The sequence below is a fragment of the Microtus oregoni genome, unplaced genomic scaffold (genome assembly GCF_018167655.1).
Source record: "Microtus oregoni isolate MIOR12 unplaced genomic scaffold, Mior012 000005F_ref0000423, whole genome shotgun sequence".
Classification (NCBI taxonomy): domain Eukaryota; kingdom Metazoa; phylum Chordata; class Mammalia; order Rodentia; family Cricetidae; genus Microtus; species Microtus oregoni.
The window spans coordinates 33,361,494-33,385,721 of NW_024543064.1; the positions used below are offsets into that span (position 1 = coordinate 33,361,494).

At 51.6% G+C, this 24,228-nt stretch overlaps 1 protein-coding gene across 3 annotated transcripts in view; it reads right to left on the reverse strand.

Moving 5' to 3' along the window:
* Positions 1–24,228, reverse strand: part of Slc6a9 (solute carrier family 6 member 9) — a 36,396-nt gene that overhangs the window by 3,010 nt on the left and 9,158 nt on the right. For 2 of the 3 annotated variants that reach the window (XM_041652689.1, XM_041652690.1), the window contains exons 3-12: positions 12,621–12,777; positions 11,899–12,030; positions 11,263–11,533; positions 2,776–2,908; positions 2,448–2,582; positions 2,255–2,358; positions 1,646–1,883; positions 1,381–1,515; positions 1,166–1,265; positions 984–1,084 (exon numbers count right to left, since the gene is read on the reverse strand). In XM_041652689.1, the coding sequence (XP_041508623.1) occupies positions 984–1,084; positions 1,166–1,265; positions 1,381–1,515; positions 1,646–1,883; positions 2,255–2,358; positions 2,448–2,582; positions 2,776–2,908; positions 11,263–11,533; positions 11,899–12,030; positions 12,621–12,777 (1,506 nt within the window). Of the gene's footprint in view, positions 1–983; positions 1,085–1,165; positions 1,266–1,380; positions 1,516–1,645; positions 1,884–2,254; positions 2,359–2,447; positions 2,583–2,775; positions 2,909–11,262; positions 11,534–11,898; positions 12,031–12,620; positions 12,778–19,012; positions 19,165–24,228 lie in introns of those variants that run through there. The other variant, XM_041652688.1, reaches the window with a different exon arrangement.

Below are 24,228 nucleotides of genomic sequence, written 5' to 3' on the forward strand. Positions count from 1 at the left end.
GTAGCCTGTGCCAAGCTCAGGAACATCCTACACCCCATGTGGTGGAGGCCTCAGTCCTCCAGGGGCCTCTTTTCAGAAACATGAGCCAGTGTGGAAGTCTGATACCTAGCTCTCCATGATTCCGAAGAATTGTGGAGGCCACAGGTACCTCTGGGCAGTGCCTTGCCACCGAGTGAGCCCTCTGACACAGTGACTGAGGGGGCACTCTGACCCTCTTATATAGTGACTACGATACTGTGAGCCCCTCCCCCTCTCACCTCAAACAAGCAGCAAAATGAGTCAAGTTTTAGCCCTCCCATAGCATGGTTTGGTCTGCATCAGGGTTCTTGTCCTCATTAAGTAAGTATGTGGCAGTGACCTATTTAATATCCCTGTGCCTCAGTTTCCATAGCCGTAGGGTGGAGACAGCAATGACAACCAAAGAGATACTGCAGGAGTTAACGTGAACAGGGCGAGGGAAGGGAGCCCAGCTACCAGTGTAGCGCTCTGATGAATGTGCTTGGAAATAGGATGCTCTCTCCAAAGCCAGGCAAATTCCCAGCCTCGGAGGCTCAGCTGACCTAACTCCTAGCCCTGCACCAACAGGTCCTGGGATGCTGCCACATTCCCATGTATCTGCCATGCATCTCCCTGCTTGGGAGCGGTCTCCATGAGGGTCTAGGATAAGAGCAGTAAGGTAGACAGAAGTCACACCAATATCGGCGACTCCTGAGGCCCCTTAGAGGCAGCTGGGCAGCAATGCCACGGAGTGAGGCTATGCCCTGAAGTACTGGCTTCAGTCAGTCAAAGGGCTCCATATTCCCTTCCTAAGCGAAGGCAGGGCCTGGCACCTCTGAGTGGGCACACGTCTGACTGTCCAGCCCTCTCATGCCCAAAGCAGAGATCTGGCTGGGTGGTTGTTTTCCTGCTCTCACTCTGCTGGTTCCCAAGAGGACACTTGGCCAAGGGGCAGCAGGAGCAGGGAGGACCCCCCGAGAACTTACAAAAATGATAGCTGGAGAGACGAAGCGCCAACAGATCTGGAAGAAGAGAGGTGGTGGAAACCCCAACATCATCTGGATGTCCTGGAAGTAATTTCGGTGTCCTGGAGAGATGGGAACAGGGGTCAGCAGCCCAGCAGGACAGAGTGGGGCCAGCCAGAGGCCATGGACAGGTGGGCACTTACCATAGATGTACATGATGGACACACACATGATGCAGGAGATGATGACCAAGGAGAAGCTGGCTGCATAATTGTCCATCAGCAGCAGCCAGTAGATGCCTGCCTGTGAGCCAGCGCACAGATGAGCCAGGGTGCCACAGAGCAAACTACCCACCCATTCTGCAAGTGCCCTGGCAAGTGCAACCCCGCTTTGCCCCCCCCCCCAGCTCCATTCTTACCTGGCTGGTAAGGGGGATGCCCAGCAAGAAGCCAGCTACTGCCACTCCCAAGGTCACATAGGTCTTTTTCTGCAGAATCCACTCATTCCCCACCTCATCCACAATGGCAGTGACTAGGGTCTCTAGGAGGCAGAACTACAGGCACGGCCATCAGAATAAGGACCTGCCCTCTGCCCCAGTTCCTCCTGCCCAAGCTTCCACGATACATGCACTTACACACGCATGCACACACACACATACATGCATGCATGCATGTGTGTCATACCTGAGTTCCCAGTCCCAGCAAGATGAGCATGAAGAAAAAGAGTAGGGACCACAGTGGGGAGATGGGAAGCAGCGTGAGGGCCTCAGGGTAAGCTACAAAAGCTAGCCCAGGGCCATGGTCTGCCACTCGGGACACATCCACACCCAGGTGATTGGCCATGAAGCCTAGGATAGAGAAGATGACGAAGCCAGCATAGACACTGGTAGCACAGTTGGTGATACTGATGATGACACTGTCCCTGAGGGAGAAAAACAGGACAGTTTAGGAGACCCAGCTTGCTTCCCTTTCCTCAGTTTGAGCCAAAATAAGACATGGAGTTAGGATAGTCTAGAAACACAAGTGTCCCTAACTCCTTTTCCTATCAACTCGGGTCTTTTTAAAGCGAGTCCAGGGTTCCTGACCCCTTGTCCACCCATCCCCCTCTCTGGCCAATCCTTTGCTGTCTATTCTCAGGACCCACTTGAGACACGAGGTTCTCAAGGTTATGAGTACAGGAGGTCCCCAGTAGGCAGTAGACCACACAGGAGTCTGGAAGTCCTGTGGATCCAGGGTCAGGCTGTGGAGGGGACAGAAACCCATCAGCCTCCAGGCTGGCAGGGGAGCACTCACCGGTAGCAGTTGTTGTGGAACTTATTGTAGGAGGCCATGGTGATGAGCCCGCCCCACGCGCAGCCTAGGGAATAGAAGATCTGGGAGGCGGCATCCCCCCACACCTGCGGAGAGGCCGGCAGTGAGCCACTGAGTCAGAGGCCGGATCACTTGTCCCTCCCTGGCCCCTTTGGGACAATCCTCCATGTCCCACCTTGGCCTCCAGAATCTTGTCCCACTGTGGGGTCAGGTAGTACATGATACCCATGAAGGCTCCTTCCAGGGTCACTCCACGAACGAACAGAATGGTCAGCACCACATAGGGGAATGTGGCCGTGAAGTACACCACCTGAGACAAGACACAGGTTCCATGGATTCCTCTAGAACCCTTTCCAACCCTCCTGCGACCTCTCTGACCCCAGCCACTATTGGCTTTGGTCCTTCCTCTGCTGTGGCTCTTTGTTACCCCTCCCTTAGACTCCCATCAGCCCCAGGAAGGAGAGGCAGGGTGGGAACAAACCCTGCCTGGGGAGGGTACTTGCTTTCCCTGAAGACTTGACTCCTCGGATGAGGCAGAGGAAGACGACCACCCAGGAAACGCCGAGGCAGCCTAGGAGGGGAAGCCGAACCTCCCCAAAGTTTCCAATGTCATCAGACAGTTTCAGCACATACAGCCTGGGGAGGGGAAGGTGACTGTCACTGAAGGCCAGCCTCTGCTGCCCAGCAACCAAGACTCATGATCTATATACCTCATGCTGCCAGGTCCCAGAAGCCTGGTTGTGGGAGAATAGGAGGTGCTTTGGGACCCCAGCCCTCTGCCCTGCAGTCCATCCTGGGACCCTCAAGGGCTTTGAGAGACCAAGTCAAGTTTGAGCTAGTCTCCTCTCCTGTGGCAGTGGTTGACGCCCGCCCAGTATCTGCTTGAGTCCAGCCCAGGTCCTTTTGCGTGCATTCCACACTTCAGGAGTGTCCATTCATCCTATCAGAAGCACCTCCTCTGGAAGCCTTCAGAGAGCTATACCATAATAGTCTGCTCCAGCTCTCAGGAGCAGAGCTGACAGGGTGATGTCACCCTAACTCCTCCCCTTGGGGGTGTAGCTCCACCTGCAGCCCTATGCCAGGCAGACTGCATTCTTTGGGTCAACTGGTCAGGAGGCTTCTTCCTGGCCCTGGGGAAGAGGGTGGAGGCGAGCAAGCAGAGCTGCAATGGGTGGAAAGGACACAGGAAGGGCGCAGGGTATTGACGGTAGTGGTGTCTCACCTGAAGGGAAAGCCAGGATGAAGGCTTCCCTGGAAAGATGAGGCTGGAATTATGGTGTGAGGATGTGGGTGAAAGGGATGGTAGGAAGGGCAGGCCTGTAACAGGGCAGGGGGCCAGGAGCTAGCATGACCAGCCTGGGCATGTTGGTTAGCTCAGAAAGGAAAGAATACATCAGAAAGAGAAGACAGGGAACACAGAAGGGTGATGGACAGGAAGAGGCCTCATTGTAAGAAGTGGTGAAAGTGAGGCTGAAGAATTTCCATTTCCTCCCGAGGGCAATGGGAGACCTTTGAGGCTTTGGTCTGTTTTAGAATGATCAAGACCCTCTATGGCTTCAAGCCTTGTACTTGCTACAGTAACCCCTACACTGACTATAGGCCCTACAGGATCCAGTGTCCCTGGCTCTGCCATTTCTCTGATCTCTTCCTTCCTTCCCTCTCTCACAGATTTAGCTGCTATGGGATAATATTCTTGTACACTGTAAAGATTTGTCACTCGTATTAGTTTAATAAAACACTAATTGGCCAAGCAGGAAGTATAGGAAGTATAAAATTCTATGAAGAGGAAAGGCAGAGAGTCAGTCACCACCAAGATGCAAAGGAAGCAAGATGAGAATGCCTCACTGAGAAAAGGTACCAAGTCACGTGGCTAAACATAGACAAGAATTTTGGGTGAATTTAAGTTGTAAGAGTTTGTTGGTAATAAGCCTGAGCAATAAGCCAAACAGTTGATAATTAATATATGCATCTGTTTATTTGAAACTGAATGGCTGTGGGACTGGGCGAGACAGGAATTTCCTTCTACAAATGGCGCTCAAATGTTTGGCAAGAATTTCCACATAAAGTCTGAGAAAGCTTTTTTTAAAAAAAGATTCTAGACAGAGAAGAACAGAGTCAAGCCCAATTTCTTGATAACTGTCTTTTCTCTGGTACTCTGTTGGCAGCAAGCAAAGATGCAGCTCCTTTAAGAGAGGCTTCCTGATTCAGCATCAGTAGCAAAAATGTCACAGCTCTTTTAAGAGGCCCTGTCACTAAACACTTAAATGACGTTTATGAGCAGCTGGCATCAGGCTTCTTGGTGGTGGCATAGACGTAGAAACTCCACAGAGTTGTAGCAATAAATTTGGCTCCTGCCAATACCTCTGCCATGAAGCTGGACTCTCAAAAAGCTAAGGAATGGGGTGGAGTCAGCTGCCAAAGCTGTAGTTTTAATCCAAGGCATATCATTTAGCAGATTAAAGACTCATGTGGTCAGAAAAAGGTAAACAGTAAAGACAGATTCAGATGAAAAAAAAAATAAACTCCCTACATGGTTTACAGTGTGTTAAAAAATATACATAGGCTTGGGAGAGAAAAAAAATAGAGAAAGTTCTTAAAAGAAATAGAGTAGTAGGGTGTGGTGGCACACACCTTTAATCCCAGCACTTAGGAGGCAGAGACAGGTGGATCTCTGTGAGTTCAAGGCCAGCCTGGTATATAGAGTTAGTTCCAGGGCAGCCAAAGATACACAGAGAAACCTTGTCTCAAAAATACCAAAAATTGGGCTGGAGAGATGGCTCAGCAGTTAAGAGCATTGCCTGCTCTTCCAAAGGTCCTGAGTTCAATTCCCAGCAACCAAACCATCTGGTCTGGTGCCCTCTTCTGGCCTGCAGGCATATACACAGACAGAATATTGTATACATAATAAATAAATAAATATTTTTAAAAAATACCAAAAATTAAAAAACAAAAATAAAAGAGTAAAAAAAAGCCACGTAAAGATGGAAAATATATAGAGTCTGGATACTGTATGTTATTATGTTGTCTTTGAATTGTTTGATTGCTGAGGAAGGAGCAACAGTTGCTATAAGACATTTGATTATAAATGCTGCTGGATTAAACCAACCTGTCTATTTTAAAAATATCTTGAATTCAAAATTTAAGTCAAAAGATATGTTACTTTGGGAGAGAGGTTCTGCTTTTATTTCCACAAGAAATAAGAGGTTTTGGATTCATTCTGGGTTAAGAAAAATCAAGTTTGGTTGAGGAAGATCCCTTGAAAAATCTCTGATAGGAGCAGATGACACAGATAGCCAAATGTCTCAGAGCTCTGCTGCAGTTTCCTCTGAGTTCTACAGCCAGAGCGGCCTTAGCACTGCTGGCTGAGATGATCCAGACTCACAGTCAGGACTTGACCATAATCCTAAATTTTCTTTGGGTCCTCAGCAGGAAGTAGCCTAGAAAACTACACCCACATTCCCCCCAAAAAATGGATTATGGATGTTTGTCTTCTTGTTTAGTGTATTGGTTACAAGTTGCTATGGATAATGGTCAGGAAAGCTAAACAAAGGAGATTAGATTCAGAGTTCTTGTTTTGAAAAGAAAAAAGGGGAAATGCTGTGGGATAATGCTCTCATACACTGTAAAGGTTTGTCACTCAGTTTAATAAAATGCTGATTGGCCAGTAGCCAGGCAGGAAGTATAGATAGGGTGAGCAGACTAAGAGAATTCTGGGAAGAGGAAAGGCAGAGAGTCAGTCACCAGCAAGACGCAGAGGAAACAAGATGGGAATGCCTCACTGAGAAAAGGTACCAAGTCACATGGCTAAACATAGACAAGAATTATGGGTAAATTTAAGTTGTAAGAGCTAGTTAGTAATAAGCCTGAGCAATAGGTCAAACAGTTTATAATTAATATAAGCCTCTGTGTGTTTCTTTGGAACTGAACATCTGCAGGACCAGGCAGGCCAGAAATTTCTGTCTATATTTAGCTGCACTGGACTTTGTTTTTCTCAAACATGTTAGCCTGCCCCCCACCCCAGGGCCTTTGTAAATGTTACTGTCTCTGAATGAAGTAGCTTCTCCCTCCCCCACCAGAGATCTGTGTACATAAGGCCATGTGCCACCTTGACACCTTTTACACATGTGAACAAGATGCTGTGTTTTACACTATATCCCTGTTTAGGATATAGCTGGGCTTGTCCATGTAACCCCCCCACTTCCTTCAGTCTTTATTCAGATGGCCACTTCTCAAATGGATCTTCTTGATTATATAGCTTAAAATGCAGCTTTCACCCCAGTCCAGCATGCCTTACCTCACTCTGTGTTCCTCAACAGCATACACATCCTTCTCTCATTCTGTTTATTTTGCTATCAATAGTTTGTTTGCTTTCTATAAGACAAGGTTTCATGTCACTCAGGCTGGTCTTGAACTCACTGTGTAGTTGAGGATGACCTTGAACTTATGATCCTTCTGCTTCCTCCCCTTGAATGCTGGCATTACAGGTGTATGACACCTTGCCAGGTTTTATGTGGTGCTGAGGGTCAAGCCAAAGCCTCCACGCATGCAAGGAAAGCACTCTACCAGCTGAGCCTTTTAATGGCTTTTGTCCTCTGTCCTCTATAAAGACGGAAGCTTTCACTTTGTTCACGGCCGTACACCTCCAGTGCCTGGCACTGAGAGATACTCAATTATTTGGTCTTGAGTAAATGAACACTGGCAAACGGGCTGGGAGGCAGAAAGGAGGGAGCCCAGATGAACGATCCAGGCTAGAGGTGAGAAGGAAGCAACAAAGACATCTTGAGTCTCCACTTCCTCAGCACGACATAGGTCAAACATAGACTCTCTTCTTTTCCTGCTACTGGAGACTTAGCGCAGCTCCCACTAGAGACTGTCTCCCCCGGGGACCCCAGCATCCTCAGCCATGCTTACATCAGCTCTCAACCTCATGTATACACTTTGAATGTCTTGGGATAGGATATGATTCCTGATCTTCATAGAACAAGGCTGTCAGAGCTGGAACTTGGTGTTTGCTTGGTCGGCCTGCCTGACCACCCAAAGGAGACTTCCACTGCCTTCTTTGGCTTCCCATTTTCCCTCCCAGGCCACCCTTCACTGCATGACCTGCAGAGGGTCTGACTCCTGCTCCCTCTGCCCAATTCTCCCAACTGTCTACACCAGTATCCAAGGCTGGCATTACCCTCTTCTGGCTCAGCCATACAGGAATCAACAGACAAAGTTCAGGAGCCATGAGACTCAGAGGCTCCAGGTTCCCTTTGACTGATTCCCTGCCTTCTGCCCCTTCATACATAGCACACACAGAAAACAATTTTGTTGGCCCATTGAGCTAGACAAACAAGGCCATTCATAGCTGAAGGCAATGAACTGGGGCTCCTGGCAGCCCAGGTCAGGCCTGCCTGGGTGTTCCTATGCAAGACACCAGTGCCGGCAAGGTGGCAAGGTGGGTCCTTCGGAATAACCACAGGCTCCGTCTGCTCCTACCGAGTCACTTTTTTGCAAGTGCCAACATTCAAGTCAAGAAACCCTCTTTCATTTAAAGGATTTAGAAAATAAAGAAACTTTGCCTAATTACACATGCTAAGATGGCAGTATTTGATGTTCTTTTTATTGTACAAGTATAGCATTACTGTACTGGGAGTGCAGAGCTTAGATGGTTAGCCTGGGAACCAACGAATGAATTCTAGCTTTATTTTAGGTTGTACTGTATTTAGTTCTTTGTTTTGCTTTGGACCATGTGCTTTTGAGATCAAACAATTAACCTCAGAGCATTCTGGAATGTGACTTATTTATAAGCTGGCTTCTGGCATATGACCTCTCAGGAATTATTCTGCCTTTTCCCCCTGCTTTTTTTCTTTTTTGAGACTAGGTCCACAAGGTATCATAGGTTGGTTTTAAAATTATGATTCTCCTGCTTCAGCCTCCCAGATGCTGGGATGACAGGTATATCACCACGCTCAGTTCTTCTCCAGGTATCAGTGAGACCCTGTCTCAAAAGCAAGCAAACAAACAAACAAATATGCCTTTAATCTCAGCATTTGGGAGACAGAGGCAGGAAGCTCTCTGTCAGTTCAAAGCTAGCCTGGTTCTACATAGGGTGTTCAGGTCAGCTAGGGCTATATAAAACCCTATCTCAAAAAATATATAAAAATAAATAAAATCGGGCTGGAGAGATGGCTCAGTGGTTAAGAGCATTGCCTGCTCTTCCAAAGGTCCTGAGTTCAATTCCCGGCAACCACATGGTGGCTCACAACCATCTGTAATGAGGTCTGATGCAGAGTATTGTATACATAATAAATAAATATTTAAAAATAAATAAATAAATAAATAAATAAAATCTCAAGCTCTAGATACACAGAGATCTTATTTCCATGAGCAAACAGTAACTGGTTTGAGAAGAAAGCCCTCCCCTTCCGGGCTTCATGAGCACACTTGAGCACTTGCTACTGACCTCTGAATAGCATATTTCACCTCTGCAACAGGGAGGGAAGAATTACAGCCACCCAGATTCCAGGGGTGAGCAATCAAACTTGGGGAGGTTTGATGACCTCCCACGGACACACAATAGGCCAGTGGCAGAGCCAGGCAGGATTGGAGATGTCAGTGTGGCTATGACACGGGCATGAGACACTGGGGTGGGGGAGGTGGAGTTGGGATCAGAGTCCACTCTGTGCCAGGTGTTGGCTGCCACGAGCTTAGGGGCTGGAAGGAGTCTGGGGACCGGAGGGGGAGAAGGAGTGGCTCAGAATCCTGCCCCTCCAGATTCTCTCACTTTAAAGGCACCTGTCTGTCTGTCTGTCTGTTTAGGTGCTAGGGATCAAATCAAGGACCTCACAAGTGCTAGGCAAGCTCCGCCATTGGTCCACACCCCAGTCTTTCTCATCTTTCCGTGGGCCTGCTGATCTCATTCATAAAACTGTAACTACATTATGCCACCTTTCAAAGGAACTAAGAAGACTGACAGAACACCACTGGCCTAGGACCGGACAACAGCAGAGCCAGGGCGGGCCCGGGACATAGCCCAGTCACCTCCAGAGCCATCTGGATCCTTACTTGGAATGTCAGTCTCTAAATCTGAAAACCGAGCTAGGAAAACTTAACAGAGATAGTGCGCTGGTATACAGAAGGTGGCAACACTTCCCTGCTCTCCTTTCATCAGTGAGGCCTGGGCAGTTCTAGCCTCCTCTGGGACTGGGGAATCCAACACTGTGCCTCCGGCATGCTAGCCAAATGTTCTGCCACTGAACATATACCCATTCCTTCCAACCACTGCTCTCTTAAGGGTCATTTCCAAGACAGACCTGTTGATGCTGGCCTATGATCCCAGCCTCTCTAGCGTCTGGGCAGGAGGACCACATGTTCAAGACCAGCCTGGGCAACTTAGTAAGACCTTGTCTCAAAATAAAGTAAAAAGAAGGGGATGTAGCTCAAGGGTGAGGCACTTGCCTTGCATGCAGGAGGGTGGGTGTGGAGCGGTGTTCAATCACCACTATAGCAGGGGAAAGTGCCTTTCTAGGCTTTCCAGGAGGTGGCAGCAGGGAGCCATTAGGGTTAGAAACTGAGCCGCTTAGGTAGGCCTGGCGGAGCCCCAGCTGGGGAGCAGAGCCCAGCTGTCCCCTCAGTATGCTTCCCTGGGCAGATTCTCTGAGCGATTCCCCGCTGGTTTCACTGGCTAAGGTCTCCAGAGCTTTGCCCCTGAGGCCCGCAACGCTGTACCATCTGCTTGGGGTGAGGAGGGTAGGCAGGGTTTGCGCTTTTAGGAGCTCCAGAGAAGTTCATCTTCTGTCTTGTACACATTGCGCCCCGGATGGACAGTTACCCAGAGTCCTCTGATTGGGTGTGAGCTCTGTCTTGCTCTCTTTCCGGTGTCCTCTCCAAAACCGGCCTGTCCCACGACTGCTTCTTTGGAGTCTGTGCTTTCAGGACTGGACTTAGAGGCCCTGCTACAACTTCAGCAGGCCTGGGGCCTTGTACACCTCGCCTTTGGCCTCCAGCACACAGCAGAGGAAGCTTCAAGCTTTTAGGCTCCCGTAGAAGCTGATGCCATGTGAGGTCTGCCCGCCCTTCTTGTCTCTTTTCTCAGCCCCCCTTGTTCCCAATCTCTGCTTCCTCCTGGCCTCTGCTCAGCTACACACATCCCTCTTAATTCCTCTACTTTTTTCTCTTCCATTTCTTGGCAGCTATGATCACCTCTTCTTGTCCCCATCTCACAGAAGTCACCATCACCCACAGATGAATTTCTTGGGGCAGAGGCTCAGGACCATGTTACGCCTGTCACAGGTACACAAGGGCCTTTAGAGCAGATGCCACAGAAGTCTGTATAACGAATAGAAGAGGCCTACCTCCCACATCCAAAAGTCCTCTGCCCAGGACTCTCCAGTAAGATGTAGGAAGAAGACCCAACTGTGCCCTCTTTCTGCCAGCTGAGACAAGGTGATCCCGACACCTCCAGCAGCAACCTCCCTTCATGAGCCCAGAGTCACTAGTCTCTTGCCACCTCTGAACAGCGTGGGTCTGGCTGCCCTGGCATCCCTGGCCTAGTGCATGTCCACAGTTCCTTGTGTTCTACAATACGAAGTAGAAGCTTAATTCGTGTTAGTTCTCTGTGAGCACAGTGCCCCTTCAAGGCCACCTCAAAGCCCACAAGAGCCCTCCATCCATGTTAGTCTCAACAGAGCAGGCTTCCCTCAGCTTTGAGAATAACCACTGGTCCTTTGGGACCCTCACTCATGCCATTCTCTCCAGCATGCTGGCCCCCTTGCCCTGACTGGCCTAAGATTTCCAGAGCCCTCCTGCACTGCTACTCTGAAAGAATTCCCAGATCGTCTTCAAGTCTCCCATGGCCCTCTATATGTCTTCCATTTTACCCAACTCTATGCCCTGGGCAGTAGGCACTGTGTGCAGATGATCCGGGCATGGCTGCCTGGACGGGGCCAGGGAGAGCCGAGGGCTGCCACCCGGTCCCCCCATCCTGTGTTTACCAGGAGCCTCACCTCCAGTACTCCTCGCTGGGGCTGGTTCTTTGCAGGGTGTAGTTGAGCAGGTGAGAGAGGTTGCCGGTCAGGGCAGTGGGTCGGGAGCCGTTGGTGAGGTTAGAAGCATCCAGCACCCCGGCACAGTCCGGCGTGTTCCAGGGGTTATTGCAGTAAGCCCAGGGCAGCACGTGCGTCATGGACGAGAAGAAGTAGTAGAAGGCGATGCAGATGACCACATTGTAGTAGATGCCAATGTACGTGGACACCACCATCATGCCGTAGCCCACGCCTGGAGGAGAAAGCGCGCAGGAAGCATTGGAGGAGGAGCCTGGCATATGTAGGTAAAATTCAGCAGTTCCTAAAGGCCCAACGATCTTTGATGGAGAGTCACAGAAGGGAAGGTTTGGGCCTCCGTGGGGGAAAGGAGTTTTGTGTATATACACAGCAGGAGGGAAAGATGGGGGTCAAATAAATGTGAATCCCAGCATGCAGCCACGGCCTTGGCCATTGATGTCAGGATTAGGTCAGTACTGATGCCCCACGGGGGATAGTCATGTTTGTACAGATGGACAAGTTGGCCTCTGTGTGTGTGTGTGTGTGTGTGATGTACGCATGCACACATGTGCATGTACACGCCCCCCACCACAGCCTCACCTTTGAACATGGGGCTGATCCTCCAGACCCCCAGGCAGCCCTGGCTTGCGAACTGGCCAAAGGAGAGCTCCATGAAGAAGAGGGGGATCCCGCAGAAGATCAGCATGATGAAGTAGGGGAACATGAAGGCGCCTGGCATGCAGGGAGAGGCCAGGCTCAGGGTGGGCTTGGGGAACACCTCCCCGAGTGTCCTTCTCAGAACCCACAATAAAACCTCTGAGCTTCACTAGTACTGAGACAGGAGTGTACGCTAAGTAGCAGCCTGGAGCTGGGGTACAATCCCCACAGCCTGGCTTTGAACTTGACACACTCCCAGAAAGTCTGCTCTGGAGAAAATCCAGCCCCCAAACTGCCATGCTGGGGTAGGATTTGAAGGTTTAACCAATTGATTTCACAATCACTGGGATCCTAAAGCATCTCTGCACCATCTGGGGGAGGGGGCGCTGTTGAAACATAGGGAGCTAAGACAGGGAACCCAGGAAATTCGAGTCTTTTCTCTACTTCTCCTAGACTCTAAAGAGCAGGCTGGCAGGATCAGGCTGCTAGGGCCTGAGGGTGGCCTACATCTTAGGCAAATGTGCCTAAGCCAGGGATGGCCAAAGACCAGGGCCAGAGGTCAGCTTCTTCCTGGAGTGATGTCTGTGTCAGGGAGACAATGGCCCAAGCCCTGATGGGTGGGCTCTACCCAAGTGGGTGGTCCCTGCCCTGTGCCCACTGGGTACCTCCCCCGTTGCGATAGCAGAGGTATGGGAAGCGCCAGACATTGCCCAGGCCCACGGCATAGCCCACGCTCGTCAGTACAAACTCAATCTGGTTGCCCCAGTTGCCCCGTGTGAGGTTCTGGTCCTTCTTGGTGGCCTCGCTGGGCACAGCACCATTCTGTGGGGACAGAAAGAAGCTACCATCAGGAAGGCATTTGTGCCCTATGTCTGACCCTCTGAGTCTCCCCCAGTGGCTTTTCTTTGGACCACCATGTCACACTGCCACATACCCTGGGGCTTCCTTTCTGCTGGCAGGAATTGAAGGCAGGCCTGGCAGAAGAGAGAGAGGCACAGCTGCCAGATGGTGCCCAGCCCTCAGCACTCTCTATGCCAGGTATACCAGCCCACCTGAGAAACTGTTACCAGTAAGAAAGGGGATACCGTGCAGGGAGCCTGAGCCAAGAGCCCCCTAACCCCTCTAAAACCTTGCCTTTCCTCTCAGGCTAAGGACCTAGGAGCAGCTGAGCCTCATACCAAGCAGCCAAGTCAAGCTGGGCACAAAGAGGCCTGTGTCCAGAGAGCTACCCCCCACCCGCTGCCTACCACATCGCCAGGCTAAGCACGCTGCCCATGGATAGTCGGTGGCTAGACTCTCCCTAGTAAAGGCTTCTTCCTAGGGGCACAGGGTGAGCAGGGCTGGGTGGGAGAGGGGGTGGTGCTGCTAGGCTTGGCCAGACCTGGACAGGACACTGCGGAGCTCAGAGAGGGCCTTGGGAAAGCTGACGTGAGCTGCTGAGGCTGGGCTATACATTAGGATAAGAGACTGTAGTTGCAGGCACCATGCCAGGCTGAGGACAGGAAACAGGTGGCTCCAGAGAGGTGGCCTGCAGATGATGGGTACTATGCCTGCCTGTGGGAAGTGCCCAGGTGAGGCTGTCCAGGGCCCACTGAGGACAATCCATGAGGAGTACCTACTTCAGATACAGAGCCACCTCCACAAGTCGCTCAGCGTGGCCCTTTTCTCCCAACCCCCTTCTGTGGGAATCAACCACTGTAAGACAGAGTTGGCAGGGACTGAGAGAGTCATCGAGGAAATATAAGGACCCTGGAAGTCATCAGCAGAGAGATACACACAGACTGCTTGTGCGCCAACAACAGCTTCCCAGATATGACCTATGTCGCTGAGAGGACAGGAGTTCCTCTAAAGGACACATGGACCACGGTTGGAGTAGCGTGGCCAAGCGACAGCAGCATGACGCCCTGACTACCATGTGAAAGTGACATCTTCAAGCTGAGCAGCCACTGACTAGCAAGGTAGCCTGGCACTGTGACACACTATCAGACCCTGACATTGGCAGGTAAACCCGAATGGCTTCACTAGGGCCCCAGTGCCTTTTGCAAAGGCCTGTGAGGAGTACAGATCTAGGTAGCACCCCTGCGTCATGGACAAACATTCTTGGCGGGGACGATTTTCCCTTGTATCCAGTTCAAGCCACCCTTCACATCCGCAAAGGAGGTTATAAGGCGTAGCATCAGGAATTAGGGAGGAGGACTCCTTCCCAGGGCACCAGAGAAAACCAGCAGGCTGAAGGCATCTGCATTCACTCATTCATCCATCCACAAAATGTCAAGATTTACAGGTCTGCTACTACATGCCAGGCCACGGTAACTCAGCTGGAAACAAACCAGTGCTAGAAGACATTAATGAAGTAAGAGCACACATTGCCAGGTGTAGTGGCACACACCAGTACTAGGGCAGTGGCAAGTGGATCTCTGTGAGTTGTTCGAGGCCCAGCCTGGTCTACAAAGAGTTCCAGGACAGCTAAGGCTGTTACACACAGGGAAACACCGTCTTGAAAAACAAAACAAACAAAAGACCACACATCATCTGATATGCGACTTTAGTGTGATCACAAGATGGACTTCCTCAAAGTCCTAAGAGTATGTGAGAACGGAAAGGGAAGGCTGGCTGGTAAAGAGAATGGAGGCACCCAGTGCTGTGTGAAATGGCAGTGCCCGCTTCAGATGCCCTCTGGGACACACCCTTCAGAATCTCACATCACCACCTCTGGGATTCTTTCTCTGGGGCAGGCATATCTATACAGCAGGGCCAAGAGGTCATGTTTTAAGGGGATGGGGTCTGCCTGGAGTGATTTATCTGCACCCAAACGTCGGCCACATAGGGCTCCTATCTGTCGGCCCCGACAATAGCACTTTTATTCTGTCCCAGGCTTGTTTACTTAGGAGCACAATGCAGAACTGTGGCAGCTCCAGAGTCCATGGGCGGGGTCACAGGGCAGCAGTTCCAGCTGTAAAAGGGACAACTGAGGATCCAAGATGGCCCCAGGGTCAAGACAAAAGCAAGGCCCCCGAAAGACACCCATCTTTCCAAAAAAAGTTCAGAGTCTCTCTCCTGGCCCAGGGTCATGAGGATCAGACCCCCGGCCTCTCCAACCAAATACAGCAGGGCCGTATCTGAATCCCTAAATTCTACTCTTTCCTGGGCATAGGTGAGCAGAAGAGGGACAGGGTGTGTGTGTGTGTGTGTGTGCGTGTGTGTGTGTGTGTGTGTGTGTGTGTGAGAGAGAGAGAGAGAGAGGGGGGGGGGAGCTCCCGGCTGTGTGCCACAGGCTCCTTCAGTCAATCCTCAAAAGCTAGGGTTTAGCTAACGAGACAAACACCACTGAGCCCATATTCCAGTGAGCCATGTGCTAACTGATTCAGTCAAGCACACAGCAAGGGAAGCTGACACCCCAGAATAGGAGCCAGACTGGGGCCTGTCCCTAGGCACTGCAAGAAGTTACTGATGAAACTGGGGCTGCCTAAAGACAGGGTGCCCTTCCCTTGTCCACCCGGTGGCATGGGTGCTGATGGGAATACTACGTTCACTATTGGCCCTGACCTCCATTCTGGGTAGATCTTAACTCAGACAGCTAGATGGTCTAGGTCTTCAACTGAGAGAGCAAGCCCGCCCTTCTGCCGAGGCTTCTCAAGTGTTCCAAGTCTATCTTCTGTCCAGCTCTCCTCCAAGAACCCTCTATGTCCCAAATAGTTGCTTCAGGAAAGCTGCATCCCAACCCCGTATGTATGTGTGTGTGTGTGCGCGTGTGTGCGCGCGCTCATTTACTGTGGACTGAACTAGGGCGTCACAAATGCTCAGCAAGCCCTTTACCACAGGGTAAGCCTGGAACCATGTTTTCCATGTCACAAAATTTCTTAACCTCCTTACATCATTTTCCCGATTTTAAGACCCTTGTTTCCCTGACCTGCTTTGTCACTAATATTAACCATTCCATTGGCCCTGAAATGCCTACAAAAGGACCCCTTTGTGCTTATGATCTGATCCAGTCTGGCTGCCTGGCTGCCTAAGAACTTGGACGGGCTGAGTTCCAGCCTTGTCCTGCCCACCACATGTCACCCTGGCTGCCCCCCATGCCCCTCCTCTCTCACCTGCTGATAGCTCAGTGGGGAATGAGACCATCGGAGCAGATCCCCTTGTGATGTGGCACACCAGTTCCTCTGACTCTCCTGGCTGTGCCCTGTCACCCCTGCTGGCAGCTCTCTGAGAGACCACTGCCATGCCCCGAGGGGGTGGTTCTTCAGGAAAGGAGAACATCGGGACACCTAAGCTCTCCTAGGCTGGGCAGTGGGCAGGCTGGAGAGCTCTCTTCCCAGAGTGGGGAAACCTGACTGCCACTATATATACACACATGCGCATGCACACACACTCAGAGCTGCCACGAACGCTATGTATGTAGTCATCCTCACACCAGGACTGTGATCTTCCTTAGATGGACAACCCCTGCCCGCGCTGTCCGCACCTGGCTGGCTGAGCCTCGCTGAGCCACGTCGCTTACGTAAGCCCTTACGCAGACCTCTGCCCTGCTTATTTGCCTGGAAGAGTTTACCGGAATCAGGATCTTCCACTCTGCCCAGGGCTTGGCCAAGACAAGAAGTGTGAGATTAGGAACCAGGTATTCTAGAATCTGCTTCCTAGCTGCCCAGGGCCAGTCCCTTCTGACATGGGTATCTCAGCGTCCCTATCTAGGGAACCAGAGGACAGACTGGGCAGCGGCTATAGCATAGTGGTTCAGAACCCAAGCAGCTTCCTCCGATCTACCAATGTTCCCTGGCTCTTCCTCTCCTGTAATACAGCTCTGTCTTTAAAACAAAACAACAGCAAAAAAAACCTTTAAAAAATTTTATTACTACAGTGTATGTGAGTGTGTGTGTGTGCGCGCGCGCACGCGCGTGCGTGCATGCAAGTGTGTATCTGCCACAGCGCGCATGTAGAGGTCAGAGAACTTTCAGGAATTGGTTCTTCTCTTCCACTGTGGGATCCAGGGACCAAGCTCAAGTCATCAGACTCGTGCAGCAAGTACTTTTGTGTGCACTGAGCTATCTCCCAGGCCCCGATGCAACTATTTCTCACTGTTTCCCACCTCCCATTAGTGCCCACCAGCTTTCTAGATTGCTTTTTTTTTTTTAAAGCTTTCACTCTGTAGCCTAGGTTAGCCTCAAACTCACAGTGAACTTGCCTTGGTCTCTTGAGTGTTAGAATTATAGATGTGAGCCACCATACCTGGCCAAAAGCAAACAAACAAAAAAATCTTGTGTGCAAATCTAGAATAGCATCAGGGAATAGCAGGCAAGCCCAGCTCTGATGTAACTCTGGCCAACCCAAGGCAGGAGCCCCTCATTTCTTCCTCATATGGACATACAAGCCCAGCCCCGGAACCTGAACTTCGCCCCTTCTCTGGCTGGGGACTCCCACCCTCCCAGGCCAGGATTCAGTGGATATATTTGTGAATTGTGAACTCCCTCCGCCTGCCCTCTGTGGCTATGGAAGAACTCTGAATCTGCCCTGGCAGACTGGCCCCGCTGGGACCCAGCAGGCTTCTTGTTCAGGACTCTCTGGCCCCAGAGTTTGCTCATGGGATGAAGTCTGTCCAAAACAAACCCAATGGAGGAGAGCAGGCAAGACCTCACATCTCAGACTGACTTGGAACCAAATCAGATCACAAGCAACTTGCTTAGAGCCCCAGCAGGGAACCAAGGCAAGGCAGCTATTATAGTCTGAGCTGCCGCAGGAGATCCTCCCTGCAGGAACCCCTCTGCTCTCCTGCCCTCAGGGAACAGAGAGCTTCTCAAGCAGCACCTGTGCAAGTAGGACCAGAGGCACCCAACCACAGGCCCCTTTCATCTAGGTGTGAGATAGTCAGAGAGGACAGACATGGTAGAACCTGGCCATCCTGCATGGTCTCCTGGGTTCTGAGTATCTTCGGCTTCAAGGGACACTCAGAACGATGCTGGGCTCCTCCCAGGACCCTTTCTAGGTGCCTGCAAAGTTCAGGCCTTCGTATGGCAGATAAGAGAGTCAGGGATAGACCTGGTACTGGCTCATTACCAAACCCTGATTGACAGAGAGTGACCTGCTGATTTTGCAGTCAGCAGACAGAAGACTGGCACCCTAGGCATGTCAGGCTCTGCTCCAGGGCCTGGGGAGAGTGATGGAGGATGCTGGGTGGGCCTTGCCCATGCCCTCACCTTCCTTCCTGGAGAAGTCTGGCAGCCTGGAAGACTGTGTCGAGACAGCTGGGGGTGGCCTCTGCCTCATCAGTTGGCAGCAGGACGGCACTCTGGGAAGTGGCCCTGGTTCCTTGGCTCTAACCCGTTCTCAAGTTTGAGAACAGCCTACATAATGCTTCCTCCAAAATCAGCCCAGACTCAGAGGACATTCCTTCTCTTGCCTTCAGAAGGTCAAGTCAGGATGCCCTACAGGAAAAAGGGGTAGCCTTCCCGGTCCCCTCACCCTCACTGCCATCAGCTGTACTGTGCACACCATCCTTGCTCAGTCTCAGCTTCCCAGGCTGAAGATCCACACTCCCACCCAGTGCAGGCACTTGCCCTGGACATTGGCAAATGCTCCAAAGGGTCTCTCTCCCCCCAGCAAAGACTTCTGCATGTCCCCTTCCCCCAACTCTCACCACTGAGCCCATGTACCACACTCCCGGTCCCCCCCAACACTCTCTCTCCCCATAGGAGTAACTGCCGTGGCACAGACAATGAGGCTGTATTGATTAGTACAATTCCTGGGCACCTCCGGCCCGTCTCCCCGGGAGCTGGGACAATGCAGCTTTGAGACTTAGAGCAGATTCTCAGCAGGTCCTTGGGCTGGGGGAGCCCCAACACCCCCACTCGCCTCCCTCTCACCCCCACCATGCCACTACCTCTTCCTGCACTCCCTTGCAGTCTCAACTTTCTGGGTCACTTTGGCTGGTGTCTGTCTCACTCACTGGCTGTGCCTGCCCCTCCTGGCACAGACCACTCAGTCCCCTGCTCCACCACCAGCCTAGCCACCAAGCCTGCCTGGCATCAGGGAGGGGGCCTTGACCTTCTGGAAGGTGACTGACCTGTTCTGGGGAAGGGGTGGCCACAGGTCCGTGAGCTGCAGCCATCCTGGGACAAGCACTCGCGGCACGCGTGTCTCCACTGCTCATTCACACCTCTGCCAGCTCCAGTGCGACACTGACGACACATCCCCTGCCTCTCCCACTGCCGGGCTGGGCAGCGGCAATTACTTTCACCTCATCTCCTCTAGAAGCTCTGCCTACCCCCCCCCCCCACAACTCACTGGCCCTCCCCCTCCGGCCAGTCCCCATGCAGCCCAGCGCGGGTGCTCCAGAGCTGGAGAATGAGACATAGGGTTGTGTTGTTCCCTTGTTTTCAGCAAGTTACTAGAACACATGCAGACACATATGCACATGCACGGGGACAAATGGATGGACGGACGGACAGACAGACACACCATGACCATAGGACAGAGCAACAGGATGGCTCATCTCTTCAAAGAACTGGCCCCCAGAGCTGAGCCTGCAGGCTGGGAGCTTGTGGGCTCCTGGAATGGCTGGTGGCTACAGCTGAGCGATGAGTTTTGTCCCTATAGGCACTGCTGATGGTGGGGGACAGGAAGGTGGAGGGCGCAGTCCACAGCAAACAGTATTTACAGTGTGCGAGTGGTGTAGACAGAGATTCTGGGTCCCATGGCTGCACCTCTTTCTTGTGAACTCTAGATTTCCCAAACCAAAATGATGGGGTGTCCTCACAGAAGAACGTGACTATGGCCTAGTGACTGTGCCATTACCTGTCTAAAGAAAAACAGCACTAGCCGGGCTGTGGTGGCACATACCTTAAAGGATCTCTGTGAGTTCAAGGCCGGTCTGGCCTATAAGAGCTAGCTTCCAGACAGGCTCCAAAGCTACAGAAAAATCCTGTCTCGAAATACCAAAAAAAAAAAAAAAAAAGGAAAGAAAAAGAAAAGAAGAAAAAAAAAAAAACCCAGCACTGCCCAAGAAAGTGGTCACTGCAGAGTCCACACAAGGGAGGCAGGTGTGGAATAAGGTAGGGATTTGAGCTGCATTGCCTGGCATCTGAGGAGCAGGCTGGGCAATTCTGCCAATGTCTCATGACCATGGTGGATGTCAGGCTACACCTGACCTGTATGTTCTATGTGAGAAGATGCCTACTGTGTGCCACATCCAGTGCTGACCAAGATCTGTGTGTCAGTCTCTGTCCATCCAATTGCTCTTCTCTGAGACCACACTCATCTTCCTCGCTGGTACCCAGATACCATATCAGGAGACTTAGAAAGTAAGTACCAGAGACCTACTAAGACAGCAAAGGCCTGGCACACAGTGGGGTCTTAGCAAACACCTGACAAACAGGGGCATGAATGAATTCTCGTGTAAGGACAGCTCCCCTGGAAGTTTGTAAGTGTGACTTCATGGGGGGATATTGCTTAGGGAAAAATGGGACAGGGTCTGGGACTGGAGGGATGGCTCAGTGGCTAAGAGTACATACTACTCTTCGAGAGGGCCCAGGTTTGGTTCCCAGCACCTGCATCAGGTAACTCACAAGTACCTATAACTTTAGTTCCAGGGGATCTAACACTCTCGTCTGGCCTCCCAGACTCCTGCACTCTCATGCACATAATGCCCTCCACTGTGATTTTAAAAATAAAATATAAAAAATGTAAAAATAAAAAATAAAATCTAAAATAAAACGAAACAAAAACAAAAAAAAAACCCGACAGGCTTAAAAATCAGGCAGACCTGCCAGGCGGTGGTGGCACACACCTTTAATCCCAGCACTCGGGAGGCAGAGGCAGGCAGATCTCTGTGAGTTCGAGGCCAGCCTGGGCTACAGAGAGAGATCCAGGACAAGCTCCAAAGCTGCACAGAGAAACCTTGTCTTGAAAAACCAAATCAAGTAGGTCTAAGTTCAAGGCTCGGATGTTCATTCTCTCACCAAATGTAACCTTAAGTGACTTGCTCAAGTGTCTGGTTTCAGTTTCTGCTTCTCTAAAATGGGGTAGCATGTACACTCATTGAAGCCAGCTAGTGTTAGTAATAACAGATACATAGTAGGTTCTTACTATAAACCAGGCTCTGCCTAAACACATCATACCTGCTAACACTAGCCTCTCAGGACCCCATGATCTCAGTACACTCTCCTCTCCACTTTGGAGAGGCCTTGCTTGAGTAAGTCTCCTAAGCGGGCGGCCTCAGACCCCACTGACTCAGCTGCTCACTGGGTCTGTGTCGTGGAGTATGGGTCCCTAGACACTCCCTTACTTCCTGCAGGCAATGATTCAGGGCCAAGGCCCTGGCCGGGGCCATTGACTCCAGGAAGACCCAGTCACCCATGATGCCCAAATGCTGCTTACTTCCACCCAGGGTGGGCTCTGGGCTCTGGCTGCCCTGCGCTGGGCTGGGTGCCCAGAACAGGCAGCCCTGGCTGGATGGCTTTCCCTGGCTCTGGCCATGGGGACAGGAGGCAGCAGCCCAGCTGGGCCCCGGCTGTAATGAGGCCTCATTAGTGGGATCCAGCTGCTCCATCCCCACTTAAGGAAGCCAACTCCCCTAGCCCCAGCCTCTGACTTTTCTTAATAAGAGTGGGCATCCTTCCAGAGGGGCAAGGAGTCTAGGGGCCTTGTTGTCCTCTATGGCTCTGCAGAGAAGGTCCTGCTGAGTTGGGACTAAGGCATGCTGGGGTGTGGGGGCAGCTAGCAGAAGCTATGTGAGAGGAGGTGAGGCTGTAGGCCTAAGTAGGTGGGCTACAGGGAAGAGGAGAGGAAAGAGGGAGGGACAAGCATAGGGAGGGCAAGTCCTTTTCCCTCAGGATCTCAATATTCCATTTTACAGGTGTAGCTCTTGCACATCTGGCCCCGTGGCAGGTTGGTGCCTAGCCTGGTCCGGCCAGCAGGGCACTTTCCTATAGCATGTGGAGTTTCTGAGCTAAGAAAGTTGCTGCATGTGCCAAACCCTGGGGAAGCAGGCACTGTGTGCCATGGCCTATGACAGTCGAGTGCCTACTGAGCGCCAAGTGCACTGCTGAAAATACACTGTGATCCAGATGTGTACTAAGAAAGAACTCACTATGTGCAGGGTGTTAGGAAGGCACTCATTGTACGGTAGGACCTGCAATAGCAGAGTGTCTACTGATATATCACTGTATCTAAAGATATACCATTTGCCAGATGTGTTCTAGGAAAGTACCCACTGTGCGTTCCCCTGGTTCTATCAGAAGAGTGTCTACTATGTGCTGCGTCCAGTGCTGATATCTCTGTGTCAGTCCCTGCCGAGTCAACTATTGTGGGGTAGGAGGTCTTGCGCTAGGTAAAAAAATCTGCGTATGCCAAATCCTGTTCTAGGCAAGGACTAAACATGGTTAAGTACCCACTGTGCACCTGGCACCATGCTCCATGAGTACCCACTGGGTGGCAGGACCCTGAGATAAGGGGTACACCAACATGTACTAAGTCTGTACTAGCTAGGCATTGGGTACATGCTGAGACTTATACCCAACCCTGTCAAGCCCTTTACCAAGGGAGTGTCCAACATGTGCCAAGCCTTCTGCTTGGTGATCTACCATTGTGTGCCAGGCCTGTACTAGTTGAGCACTTGCTAAATGCCAAGACTAGGCTTAGTGAGCCAGTATCCACTGTGTGCCAGGCCCTGTGTAGATGCTGCAGGCAGGAGGTATTCAAAACCCTCATGCCAAAATACAATGGAACAGGTCAGGGTGGGGCAGCCCCAGGTGGCCTGTGGCACTTGCAGAGCCTTCTGGGAGTTAGAAGCTCTGGCACCAAGGACCCTGGTGTCGACTGACTCTGCTGTTATTCGTTAGGAGGCTTCCCAGTGGCAGAGGCAACCAGTGTGTCACACATGGGAAGAAGTAAGACTCAACACATAGGTAGGGACTGAGAAGGCCAACAGGGAAACTTAGTGTGAGACGGGGTGCGAGGGAAGACTCAAACTGTGGCGGCGGGGGCACCCACATTGCCTGTTTTAGGCTGTCCTCCTCCAGTTCCTGTCCTTGGAGACCGAGCCCTGCTCCACATGTGTACAGAGACTCTAGGTCTTCATGGAAGGACCACCTCATCCAACCCCAGTGGCCCCAAGCATCCCAGCTGCTCCCCTGCTTCGAGGCACCCCGGCCAGCTGGGTTCTCTTGCGGCCCTGTCCTAGGAGCCACTGAGCCGTGAGGAGGGCAGCTGAGCTGGCCTGGCAGAGACCATCTGGGCTGAGAGTGGGGAGAAGGGCACGTGCAGCAAGCATGTGGGCCTAGGCACGTGCTGGAAAGTGACTTGCTTCTCCACGGGACACCTGCTCCAGAGGCCAGGAAGTATCGAGAATAACACAGAGTGTTTACTGACAACGAAGATACCCGAATAGCCCAGGTCCTCACCCTCAGTCAGACCTGGGACAAAGGATGACAGAAACGAGGATCCCGTGGTAGGGAATCACCTGTCAACTCTACACGGCAGGACACCAAGAAAGCAATACCGCCACAGAGAACTGGAAAGATTCAAGGGCCATTAGCTTACATACACACCCTCATCACTCTCTCTTCTGACCTTCCTGGGCATCCTAAGGAGCATGCTTGCAAGGAATTTCCTCAACTCATCCACTTGGTCTTAGGAGACGAACACCCAAGAGGTGCAGACTTAGCTCCCGTGTCAGAGAGCAGAACTGGGGTTCAGCAGGGGCGGCTGCCCAGGACACCTCTGAGGCTGTATCCTAGAGACAAACACTGAAGGAGGCAGCATCTGCTCCAAACAGACTCAAGAATAGAGCAGCCCAAGGTCATCAGCAGAACAGAACGAAGAGGCAGGAATTAATTTCAGAGCATCTACTGGGGGTGCCCATGGGACAGATGCTACAAGCCTCAAACATAGCAATGGGTAAAAGCTAAAGGGCAGAGGACACTGAAGAAAGCAAGCGCCAGCTATCTTTAGGCACATCCGAGTGCTGGGAATGGGAGTCCCAAGACAGCATTCCAGCCCACAGACTGACTGGCCTGGCTGGCCAGCAGAGAACAGAGTCCCGGAAGCTCCGCTGGGGCAGGGATTGTGAGACCTCGTGATTTACACTTCGCTGTCCTGCCCGCCTGGTTCCCCTTCTCTCCTGCCTGTCTAGCCTTTCCAGGGTCACACTAGAGAAAAGGAACAGCCATGTTCAGAGGGCTTCACATGACTCGGCGTCTCCAGAGCAGGAAGGGATAGAACCAGACCCTACATTCAACCAAAGACATTGCAGAGGAAAGGTCAGGTCCTCTTTGGGTCTGC